Source organism: Notothenia rossii (genome assembly GCF_949606895.1).
Source record: "Notothenia rossii genome assembly, chromosome: 7".
NCBI classification, from domain to species: domain Eukaryota; kingdom Metazoa; phylum Chordata; class Actinopteri; order Perciformes; family Nototheniidae; genus Notothenia; species Notothenia rossii.
This window is the reverse complement of record NC_136905.1, coordinates 56013953-56026970: the sequence shown is the minus strand read 5'-3', so window position 1 is coordinate 56026970 and position 13018 is coordinate 56013953. Positions and strand designations below refer to the sequence as shown.

The following is a 13018-nucleotide window of genomic DNA, read 5'->3' as shown; positions in this document are numbered from 1 at the left end:
GCCTGCGGGTTATGGGGGGGAAAACTCTGCCTGTTGTGTGTGCTTACAGTATGCACCCAACAGCAGTTCAGGGTATACAGCCTTCTTGGATACCCTGGAAAGAGTCCTGTATGGGGCTCCTGAAGGGGACTCCTTAGTCTTGCTGGGAGACTTCAACGCACATGTGGGCAATGATGGAGACACTTGGAGGGGCGTGATTGGGAGGAACGGCCCCCCTGATCTGAACCGGAGTGGTGGTTTGTTACTGGACTTCTGTGCTAGTCATGGATTGGCCATAACAAACACCATGTTCGAATATAAGGATGCTCATAAGTGTACGTGGTACCAGAGCACCCTAGGCAGAAGGCCCATGATCGATTTTGTTATCGTATCATCGGACCTGAGGCCTTATGTTTTGGACACTCGGGTAAAGAGAGGGGCGGAGTTGTCAACTGATCGCCATCTGGTGGTGAGTTGGGTCGAGTGGCGGGGGAAGCCTCTGGACTAGGGATGGGAACTGAGCCCCGGTATTAAACGGGCCCCGGCGCTGAATTATTAAAGACTGTGGTACCGTTAAGCTCCGACGTTATCGGTCTTTTTATCGGTACTGGAGACATGTAAAAAATATGTCATATGTATTATTGCTACATAAGCATTATATTGCAGTTTTAGTTTCGCCAACTCCGTTGTATGCAAAAAGACTGCAAAATGCGTCTATGATTATTTTTAGTATTTTCGATCTTTCCAATCCAGTCGAGATCTCTCTCTCCCCCGTCTCTGTGCGAGGGGGCGGGGCAGTTTACACACACGCAGCTGCTACATGCAGCAACACACACACACACACACACACACACACACACACACACACACACACACACACACACACACACACACACACACACACACACACACACACACACACACACACACACACACACACACACACACACACACACACACACACACACACACACACACACACACACACACACACACACACACACACACACACACTGCGGAGATGGCGGAGAGAAGCGTTCCGAGGTGTGGTTAAACTTTACCAGTCTCGATGTGGACAATGCCCGTTACCAAAAGTGCAATAAGAATTTAGCATGTAAGGGCGGTAACACGAGCAATTTGTCTAAACATTTAGCAAAAGTGCACCACATTCAGACGGAGAAATGCACCGGGTTCGACCGTCTTTCTAGTAGCTCTGTAGCCCCATCCACGAGTAACGTTTCCATGTCAGGTGTTATGTATGCTAGTAGCAACACACAGAGTTAACTACATTATACAAACATGGGTTAATGATTAGAGGTAACTGAGTTATTTATTTTGTTAAAGTTTCAGCTATTCTGTTTACAGTTCTGTCATCAGATTATTTAATACGATTTGTTAAAAACTTGTTTTGTTTTTTTATGTGAAATATTTTGTATTTAATTTAAATAAAAAGCAATGTTAGTTTTGTTCACAATTTGTTTAGTTAGTTTACCTTGTTTTTTTCTCCAAAAGAACCGATAAGAGTACCGTTAAAAGGACCGGATCGATAGGCGGTATCGATAAAATCAGTAGTACCGTTAAAACCTTAACGATACCCATCCCTACTCTGGACAGACCTAGTATGCTCAAACGTGTAGTGCGGGTGAACTGGGAATGTCTGGAGGAGTCCCAAGTCCAGGAGGCCTTCAACTCACACCTCCTGTGGAGCTTTTTGGGCATCCCTGTGGAGGCTGGGGACATTGAACCAGAGTGGGTGGTGTTCAAAGCCTCTATTGTCAAAGCCGCGGCGGGGACCTGTGGTCTCAAGGTCTTAGGTGCCTCAAGGGGCGGTAACCCTCGAACCTCCTTGTGGACACCGGTGGTCAGGGAAGCCGTCCGACTGAAGAAGGAGGCCTTAAGGGATTTGTTATCCCGGGGGACTCCCAAGGCAGTTGCAAGTTACCAACAGGCCCGAAGGGCAGCAGCCTCAGCCGTGGCCGAGGCAAAGCAGCGGGTGTGGGAGAAGTTCGGAGAAGACATGGAGAAGCTTGCCATGTTTTTAATTGTATTTCTTTTGATAAACAGAACTCAAAATGCATTTGTTTGCTAAAAATCATAAAGACAGTTTAAACATCCATAGAGACAGTTATGCATCCACAAACAGGCCAGTTAAGCCTTTATCTTGCCTGGAGATGTTTATCATCGTATGTATTTATTGGGTTTGTTTCCTCCAGGCCACCAAGCTGACTGAGCGTTACAAGCAAGGGAAGCTTCATGCCTACAAGCTGATCTGCAGGATCATGAAGAGACGGCAAGATGTTTCCCCAAACACTGACTTCCTCACACACTTCTACAACATCATGCACCAGGGACTGCTGCACCAAGACCAGGTGGAGTGTGTGTGGCTGTCTGACAAAACAATTATGTAGAGCAAAGTTTATAAGAAAAAAACCCATTCAGATCAAGCCGGGATTTGTTTGTGCAAATGCTCTCTAGCCGGCACTGCTATTGTTATATATTATTTATATTTTTTCCACAATGCTTTGTTTAAAAAATTCAGCCTTTTAGAGTTTAGAAAATGCTGGAACATTTATATAAAATCAAAAATGCTTTATCTGAATATAAAAATATAAAAATGATGACTGCTATTGTGATATATATTGTTTTGCACAATATTTTTATTTAAATGTATAACAACATAAAATACAGCCTTTTAAATTATAAGGTAAAAATAAATCACAATTTTTTGCTGCATTCACACAGGAGACAAACTAAAAACAAAAGGAAATTAATAAAAATGTATCGAGTACACAGTGGAGTACTGTATATTAATTGTTAAGGGTTCAAAATGTATAGGAAAACATATATAAGTCCACAAGCTCGCGTTGTTACTGCAACTAGTTGCCGAATTCTTCGTCGGTTAAATCCAAATCTTTAACATAATTAATAAAGGGCCTCCTTATGTTGTCAAATAAATTCTGCCTTTAATATGTAACATATCCTCTCTAATGGATTGCTTGTAACATCTGTCGTGAGCATTTTGCCAAATCAATGTAATACATATTTTGACTTAAAGCATGCCTCTTTTTAAAAACATGTATTTATGTTTCGTCCAGTACAATCTGTTATTGAAAAGTCTTCTCTACTGTACTGCATACTTATTGCCAGAATATTTTTCTGTCTATAGCTGTATTTTTGAAACAACATAATGTTTCTGCAGGACATTGTGAACACCATCATAAAACACTGCAGTCCCCGCTTCTTCAGTATCGGTCTCCCTGGAGCCACCATGTTGATCCTGGACTTCATCATCGCAGCGTCAAGAGTCACCGCATGCTCATCGCTCAACGTAAGAAACAGGATCACACTCATGTGCAGCAATTATTATATAGTATATATTACATAGATGTGTCATGATTTCCTGTGTCCTTCTTTCTTCTATCTTTGTGTCTTTTCCCCACCCCGCCTCTTCTATCCCAGGCCCCCAGGGTGGAGGCCCAGATCCTGCTGGGGTCTCTGGTATGTTTCCCAAACTTCTACGAGGAGCTTCCAGCCCTCCACCCCACCACAGCTGATGTGGTGCTCACCAAGTTCCCTGACGTCAAGGTAGATAGTAGCAATAATAATTAGGGATGAACCGATGCATCGGCCATACATTAGTGACTTGTTGACCATGTTTATGTTTTGCTTGGCTATGTGACTGGGAGATTTAACTTGAGTGTAATTTCTTCAAAGGTCCCCTATTATGCAAACTCCACTTGTTCATGTATTTTATACATAAACATGTGTCCCCTCTGTGTAAAGAGATTCTGAAAAACATTTGCGCTCTTTTTTGTCCTGATCCATTTATATAAAAACCTGTCTGAAAATGAGCTGATCAGATTTTGGCCACTTTTTGATGTCATAACGTGTTTTTGACTTGTGTAACCATCAGCCAATCACCAACCAAGGTTGAATATAGATTATCCTCCTAGAGCACCATTGGGGTTTTTCCAACCAAATATCTCTCAGAGGGGCATGGGGAGTGGCTCCTTATCTTTCATCTAAAGTAAAGAGAATCAGCACTTTTGAAACAGGGCTGAAACAGAGGGGATTATGGGATGCTGCAATGATCAGTTTGGTATTTCGAGCCAAACACTTTAGAGACATGTTTTGTATATATCTGAGACCTGTGATATATTGATGAAAACAGTATAATAGGGGATCTTTAAATTTAAAAGGGACAACATTTAAAGTCTGTCATTTTGAAAGATTAGAGCACTGACTGAGGGTTGTACCTTTACAGTAAGTTGAAGCATTGTTTGACCACTGATGTTAAATTGACCAGACTTATTTCTGCAGCTTGATTTGACTGCACAAAACCCCTAGTCAGAGTTTGCGTCCTCCTTAGCAACGGTCTGCTATCCTTAAAGGTGGTCTGCTATCCTTAGCAATGGTCGGCTATCCTTAGCAACGGTCGGCTATCCTTAGCAACGGTCTGCTGTCCTTAGCAACGGTCTGCTGTCCTTAACAGCGGTCTGCTATCCTTAGCAACGGTCTGCTGTCCTTAACAGCGGTCTGCTGTCCTTAGTAACGGTCTGCTGTCCTTAACAGCGGTCTGCTATCCTTAGCAACGGTCTGCTGTCCTTAGCAACGGTCTGCTGTCCTTAACAACGGTCTGCTATTCTTAGCAACGGTCTGCTGTCCTTAACAGCGGTTTGCTATCCTTAACCACGGATCTGCTATCCTTAGCAACGGTCTGCTATCCTAAGCAACGGTCTGCTATCCTTAGCAACGGTCTGCTATCCTTAGCAATGGTCTGCTATCCTTAGCAATGGTCTGCTGTCCTTAAGAGTGGTCTGCTATCCTTGGCAACAGTCTGCTGTCCTTGGCAGCGGTCTGATAGCGAAAAGAGCAAAAATTGACCAATCGGCATCGAGTCCTCAACAAAGCAATGTAACAAACAGGTTGTGAGTTTGTTATAAAAGAAGATATGCTTTATAGAAAAAGTTACTAAGAAAGGTTTTGATAAACAAACAAAAACAATTCTCTAGGTAGAAAGATGATAACAGTAATGACGTAAAAGTTGTATCATTAAAATATCCTTACCACCTTCTAACATGTCAGGATACTTTAAAACTGCCCCCATCTCTGTGTGTAATCCAGGTCAGTCAAAACCCTGTAACACATCAGGCTGCTGTCAGCGGGGGGTTGTAGAACCAAACTATTAGGTTAATGTCTCATTACTCATTCTTGTACCAGTCCAGAGCTATTGCAGTGATGTTCTTATTGTTGTTGTCGCCGTGTAAACAGATAATGCCATGCGTGGCAGCACCTCAGCCCCGCTCACTGGTTCCTTACAAAGCACATACTTGTTCTGAATCACTGAGCGGTCATTAGCAGCAACCAGAGGGACGGACCAGCGAGTGTGTGTGAACGTTTATGTAATCCCATGCATCACTTTTCTTACTATCTGAAAAACCAATGCAAGTTTGAGCTTTTGTGACAAACACCTAACTTTGTGTGTGGGACCTGTAGAAGAAGTTGCTACATGCATGTAGATATGTATTGTGTTAATTCACTGTGTTTTTGTGTATGCTTTGCTTTTTAGGAGCACATTATCAAAACCATCCTGACCTCTGCCAGGGACGAACCTTCTGCTCCTGCTAGGTAACATATTTCTTATTTTAATATCATAGTTTGTGGTATAGAGTTGGATAGCGTTTTATTTAAATGTGTTTCTAGTCCCCCAACATTTAGAAGAAGACGTATATTATTAATTCCAGAAGGGAAAACCTAGTTTTCACTCTGTTGTTATCCACCTTATGCTTGGCTTGCTTTAGGGCTCTTCCACATTTGATATTCCTAATATCTACGTGTGTAAAGCATGTTTACATATATGTGGAGTTTTGCAGGACTATCTATTACTGTGTGTGTATAACAGCATCACATGCTCACAGTGTGTTTGTGTTCAGGTGTGTGGCTCTGTGCAGTCTGGGGATCTGGCTGTGTGAGGAGCTGGCTCACGGGACTCAGCACCCGCAGATTAAAGACGCTCTCAATGTCATCTGCGTCACTCTGAAGGTCAGTGACTACTCTGTGCAGCTTCAAAATATAGCTTATTTAATGGTCATTGAAGGGTTGCATTTCATTTGGAATCCAATACCTTTTTATATTATCAAACAAGATATATATTTTTTTATACCCTGATATTTTTAAGGTTATGAAATGATCTTTTAATGATAACAAGATTTCTTTTTAATATTAATTAGGGATCGGCCGATATGGCTTTTTCAAGGCCGATACCGATTATTAGTAATCAAGGAGACCGATAACCGATATTTGGAACCGATATACATTTGCAGTAAAATCAGAAAATCTTGGTGTCAAAATGTAGAATAACGCAACTTCTTTGAAATGCGTTTTTATGTTTAATGAACTTTTCAACATCTTAACACTGGTTTCCTCTCTATGACCCTGAGTAAAGTAAATGAAGTAAAAATTAAAATTAAAACTTGTTCGGAACTTCTGATATTTGAGTCTCACTCATTTAGTAGTCCCAATTCAGCAGCACCAGATTGTGGTGCAGAGTTGCTGCGAGGCTCCACTAGCAGCCGTCACAGTCCCAGTCGTCCCAGCGCGTCACAGTTTCTCCGCTGCCAGACGCTACCCCCCCCAGATATGACCAGATATTATGTAATGTCAAAACATGATAATGTTGCTCTTGTATGCATAATTATAACAATATTATCCACCATGCTCAATTATCTTTAATCTCACCATTGTCTCAACTCAAGAGTGAATTAGAACATCATCAAGAAGAGTCAAATACGACTTGTATTTTTCCTCTGCACACCTTTCCTCATTCAAACCCTGAGTGTGACATCAATAACTAGTAATATTAATAAACTGTTATAATAACAAAAACTTCCAATACAAACAAATACTGATATATTTTTCATCTTGAATGCAATTCACAATCCTCTTTTTAAAGCAGTTATAGCACGCACTTACACACTAATAAAGGACTGGCTTATCTAAAGCCAGTTGAGTAGCACTTGAAATGTTTGGCTCTATGAAACCTGATGTACTTATATGATTCTGTTTTCTTCAAGGTTGTATCTTCCTGGTCGAATGTACTTTCTTGGATAAAAGCGTCAGCTAAATGTAATGTAATGTAATTTAAACAATGGTTTAATACCACACAATGAGAGTTGCATTGCTAGTGTTGTGTAGCCAAAGAGTGATAAACAAACATCTTCTTGTAAATTGCCTCAGTTGGTATTGTCTGTTTCAGGCCTCTGGATCAGAAACACTGTCCAACATTCACTGTCTCATCTGCCGCCAAGTGGCTCTAGATGGACACACACACATACCTCTTCCACCTTGGAATCCCTAGCCCGTGTATCGGCAGCCAATGGCCAGCTACAGCATCACACACACACACACACATACACACACACACACACACACACACACACACACACACACACACACACACACACACACACACACACACACACACACACACACACACACACACACACACACACACACACACACACACACACACACACACACACTAGACTAGCATTCACTGACTCCTGGGAGCAAACCCTGGACAGTCAATATGTTTGGTCCTCCTTCAGATAGGACACTAATCCAGAGGGAATGCTGCAAGCTGTGCACACATCTTGTCCACTTGCATCTCTTGCCTTCATACCAGCAGCCAGTAGCCCCACACACAGGCCCAGTGACATGCAAACACACACACACACACACACAATCTCACACACATAAAAAAAAGCTGTAGGGATTGTCCTATTTCCATGTGGAGCCACTTCCCGCTGTCTTGTTCCCGCTACCCGCTCCTCCTCGTATCTAGAAGCACTTTTAGTTTCCATGTTGTAATCCTCATTGTGGCATCTTTTATTTATTTCTCTTGTCACTAATTGACCTGCATGTTATTGTATAAATAAAAGAAAGATTAACACCCTTATAATATATAACATTAATAATAATGGGTTTAATTTAATGCACTTCATATCTGAGTTCAGATCCCGAAGTGCTACAAGCATTTAGAATGGAACAAAATCAAAACTGTACACAACACAGTAGAATGATTAAAAAGCAGTAAAAACAAACAATAAAATAACAAAGGGGTAGTAATAAGATAAAAGGTCTAGGAAAAGGCTCTATTGAACAGATGGGTTTTGAGGCCTTTTTTAAAGGCCTCCACGGTCTGTGGTGCTCTCATGTGCTCGGGGAGAGCGTTCCACAGACTGGGGGCAGCCGAGCAGAAAGCCCAGTCTCCCATAGTACGGAGCTTGGTCCTGGGGGGTTTGAGGAGGTTGGTTTTGCTGGAGCGGGAGGTCCGCAAGGAAGTATGAGGGGTGAGGAGTTCCTTGAGGTAGGGGGGGGGGCAGTTCCATGGATACACATTACAAGAATAAAGGATCACAATAATTCGATTTGATAATATAGGATTATGACAAATGTATTTGTTGCCCTGCCCCAGTTAAATTAAGCAGTTGTGCATTATAGATTAATGCAGGAGTGAGTCCTAAAACCCGGGAATGAGTTAGCATTTTAAGCTCTTAAGCTTCCATTATTTTAAAGTAAATTTCTTTTTAAATGTTTTTTTTGGTTAGATGCCTTAAATAAGAAATGTGGTAAATGGAAGATTCAGGATTATTTTACGTTTTGTTCTAAAAGATGTGTAAGAAGAACTCAGATGTTATACTTTAAAAAAGTGGCATTCCTTAAAGGTGGGGTAGGTAATTTTGGAGAAACCAGCTGGAGTGCGCTAGAATTTGAAAATACACAACCAGAAAAAATCTGCCACTTCCTTACAGAGCCCCTACTCCAACACACACGAACATGCAGATGACCAATGAAGGCACGAGATAAGTTTGTGCACAGATGGAAAGCTGACAGGCAGGTAGGCCATCCAGTTATCTTAGCCGGGCCGGCTCAGATGATTGGTCGTGCTTTTTACAGTACTACGGCTTCCACAGATGACATTTTTTTAATGGATTTTTTGTCAAAGCACTTAAGATATTCATGGCTATCGGGATGTTAAGAGCATTCCATGGAATATAACAAAAACTGTATCTCGAGCCGGTTTCTCAAACTTACCAACCCCACCTTTAATTGTAAAACAATTACAAGTAGAGACCTGCATTCAAATCTTTCTTAAGTATACTTTTAAGCCAATACTTTCATACTTTTAATTGAGTACCAAAAATTAGAGTACTTGTTTCCCGAATCATATATACTAAATGAGTGGATCAAATAATGCGTTTGCTCCAAAAACCTGTGAATGAACTCACATATTTAATTGTGTTGGCAGTACCCCAATAAGAATGTAGCCCTGGTGGCGTCGGACATCCTGCACCTCCTGATCAGCCACGTGGATTATCTTCAGGAATTCCCCCCCGACACTCCAAAGAAGATCGTAGAGGTGAGACTTTATTTGTTTGAATTATTTCAATACTTGTTTAATTTCTTATCTCTGTAAATGGAATCAATCAATTAGAATCAGCATACTTGTATTATCATGGATACATCTGGTTTGGTAACAGTTTTCGAGAAATAAATAATAAAAAAAATAATACTGAAATATATATATATATATATGCAAATATTTAGATAAACAAGTAGGTCTTTATCTAATGTAGTTTATCACTTATAGTTGTATTCCAACCATTTCTGATTATAGGTGTGTAGATTATCTAGTGAGAAATGAAGTCAGATGTAATATAATATTTTTGGATTTATTTTTACATGATTACATTCTAACCAGAAGTAATCATTGTAACAGTTCTGATGTAGAAAAACAATTTTTCTCTGATTTGATTTGTTCTTAGATTCTGATAGCCACCATCACACACTTGCTGCCTACTACGGAGACTTCTCCTCATGAGCTGGATAAAAGGGTAACACACACATTCACTTTCCCATCTTTCACTGTATTCCTCTTTCTGCTTAGAAACTCACCTTTTACCCTGTGTGTGTCAGCTGGTGGTGTCCCTCCTGCTGTGTCTGCTGGACTGGGTGATGGCTCTGCCTCCAAAGACTCTCCTCCAGCCTGTTCAGACCAGAAGTCCCCCAGAGAAGGAGCAGCCCACCAAGACCCTGCTCAGCTGTATTTATAAGGTACAAATGTTTGTGTGTCTATAGGAGGAGGAGTGTGGCGCAGTGGATAGAGCCTTGGTGTTGGGATCACGGGGTCACAGGTTCAAACCCCACTGCATGTCGTTGTGTCCCTGAGACACTTCACCTCAAATTGTTCCTGTGGAGATTCCCCACAGTATTGAGTATGTAAGTCGCTTTGGATAAAAGCGTCTAACAAATAACATGTAATTTAATATTAAAGGGACAATTGAACCGATAATCAAAATGAAATGCTCTAACATGTAGTGCTTGTTATCAATTTAGATAGTGTTGATGTGACTTGCTGAGTGCGGCAGATATCGGCCGTAGAGATGTCGGCTCTATCTCCAAAACACATTTCTTTCTACCAAACTTCATCTGCCAACACTCACACAAAAACGTAAAAAAAATCTAAACACTCGTACAGTTGGATTTATTACCCCATCTAGAGTAACAAGAGGGCAGCAATTTGCTGACCTTTTTACATGTTTTACATGTTGACTGAAAGGATGTTTAAAGGGAACTGGATACAGTGTTGTAGGCGGGAGGAAAGTTGCTCATGCGCATGGAGCCAGAATGCCCTGACTATGCAATTTACTGACGTCTCTTTCCCAATGTTTCTTAATGGGCAAATTATTTTTGGGCCGAATTACGTCACATACTGATATGGAAGTTGTAGTACCAACGTTTGACCCCCAGACACCCATTTACCTCCTGAGCCACAGCCACCCAATATCTCTGCATACAATACATAAAAGCATTTGTTATAACAGCAACACTCTTCACATTCTGTTATTAATGTTAACCTGGTCATAACTTACACTTAGCACACTGTTAATCATACATTCCCCCAAAACTAATCCTATATTGAAGATAAGTGTTATCTTCTCACATAAAGTGTAAGCATCAGGGAAGTAAAGCTGAACATGGGCTATTAATGAGGCTCAATGGAGTTCAATCTGATGTCCCTTTCCTTTTGAAATATTCCAGGTGTTACACGGCTGTGTGTATGGAGCCCAGTCGTTCAACAGTCCTAAGTATTACCCGCTGCAGATGTCCGACCTGCTGAGTCCGGATTACGACCCGTTCCTGCCGCTAGAGAGCCTCCGAGAACCAGAACCGCTGCACAGCCCTGACTCTGAGCGCTCCAGCAAACTGCAGCCTGTCACCGAAGGTAGAATATCACACACTCAGAGGACACCTAAAACACAACATTTACATGATTATTTTGTGAATGAGCATGAGGATATGTATTTTAATTTTCACACGATCAGAAACATTACAAAAATACAACCAGCAGAAAACCTATATCCAGCAGGGTTGGGATCTTTTTTTCTTTTTTTTATATATAAATATGGTGATTTTTCAAAAATGGTTCCCCTTTACCAAATCAAAAGTAGGTCATTTGGGATAATCTTGCCATTTTTGATAACTGAGGTGATTTCTTCGTAATTGTAGTTATTTTCAGAAATGAGGGGATTTTTTTTTATTGAATCATTATGAGAAATTGGATAAAAATGTACTTACACCTCAAATACAATGATTTTTCAAAAATGAAGTTATTTTTCAGATAGTAAGTATTTTTTTTTAAATCACCTCATTTCTGAAAAACCCTACCCTAAACCTTTAATGTATTTCATTACAAATACTAGTAACACAGTATAGAAGTAATGTTACTATTGGATTACCTCAATAAGGGAATACTTGTTTGTAAAGTGATGCATTGAAGTGTGTGTGTGTGTGTGTGTGTGTGTGTGTGTGTGTGTGTGTGTGTGTGTGTGTGTGTGTGTGTGTGTGTGTGTGTGTGTGTGTGTGTGTGTGTGTGTGTGTGTGTGTGTGTGTGTGTGTGTGTGTGTGTGTGTGTGTGTGTGTGTGTGTGTGTGTGTGTGTGTGTGTGTGTGTGTGTGTGTGTGTGTGTGTGTGTGTGTGTGTGTTCCCCTGCTGCGATCCACCATGATCAGCGTTCTCGGCTAATGACCGGAGCACCACCATAGACCAAGCTTCTCCTCTCTTCTTCACTTCCTTTCTTCTGTTATTCTTTTAGCTTCAATCTCCACTAATATTATTTTTCATTTTTTACTGAAATGTCCTTACCCTTCCTCCTCCTAAAGCTCTCCTGAGGTTCAGGGAGATGTTGAGAATGTCTGGTCAATACATATCTGTACTCTACACACAGCCCTGCCAATAACAAGCTGTAGTGTGTGTGTGTGTGTGTGTCACAGTGTGTGTGTAATGATGTTGATTAGCCAGGATCTGCCGGCAGAACAGTGTGTGATGGCATTGGCTTCTGCTCAGCATGAGGCAAAGTATGTACGAGCTGAATGTGTTTCTTTAGACCTCTTCCTAGTTTTCTCGCTGTAATTCCTGAAGTTTTCTCCTAACTTGCAAGTATAAAAAGTAAAGGTCTTTACACAGTGGGGCGTTTTGTCTGAACGCATCTTTAAGCATTTTTTGTCATTATCTTTTGTTCAACAAGAATATATCAATGTTTTGTGAGAACACCATTTTTTTTCTGGGTTTATTTGCGTCTAGTGATCTCACGAAAAATGTATATATACGGAAAAGGATAAGGGCCACATTTTTTAGATTAGACCAAACATTTTTGTAAAAGATGAGATTAAAGTCAGAATTCCGTGTAAAAAGTAAGAATTCCAAAATATATAATAATATAATATTTTTGGAATTCTGACATTAATCTCAGAATTCTGTCTTTAATCTCATTAAAAAAAGAATGCTCATGGCCCTTATCCTTCTCCTTAGATATCATGTTAAAAATACATATACAATAATATTCCAATTACTCCAGCGCTTCGCAAAATAATGTATTTTCTGTTTTCAACGCTCCACACACCAATTAGGTTCTTTTAAAAAAGAGACAGTAAACAAAGACTGTACACTTCTAATATTTGCTGATTGAAATGTATTG

General features: G+C 40.6%; 1 protein-coding gene across 7 annotated transcripts in view; it reads left to right on the top strand.

Annotated features, from left to right (window-relative positions):
- ralgapa1 (Ral GTPase activating protein catalytic subunit alpha 1) overlaps positions 1 to 13018 on the top strand; it is a 137758-nt gene that overhangs the window by 34122 nt on the left and 90618 nt on the right. For all 7 annotated transcript variants that reach the window (XM_079692204.1, XM_079692207.1, XM_079692203.1 and 4 more), the window contains 9 exons: positions 2193 to 2348; positions 3179 to 3307; positions 3439 to 3564; positions 5549 to 5607; positions 5913 to 6021; positions 9290 to 9400; positions 9807 to 9875; positions 9958 to 10095; positions 11083 to 11266. In XM_079692204.1, coding sequence (XP_079548330.1) covers positions 2193 to 2348; positions 3179 to 3307; positions 3439 to 3564; positions 5549 to 5607; positions 5913 to 6021; positions 9290 to 9400; positions 9807 to 9875; positions 9958 to 10095; positions 11083 to 11266 — 1081 coding nt within the window. The remainder of the gene's footprint in view (positions 1 to 2192; positions 2349 to 3178; positions 3308 to 3438; positions 3565 to 5548; positions 5608 to 5912; positions 6022 to 9289; positions 9401 to 9806; positions 9876 to 9957; positions 10096 to 11082; positions 11267 to 13018) is intronic.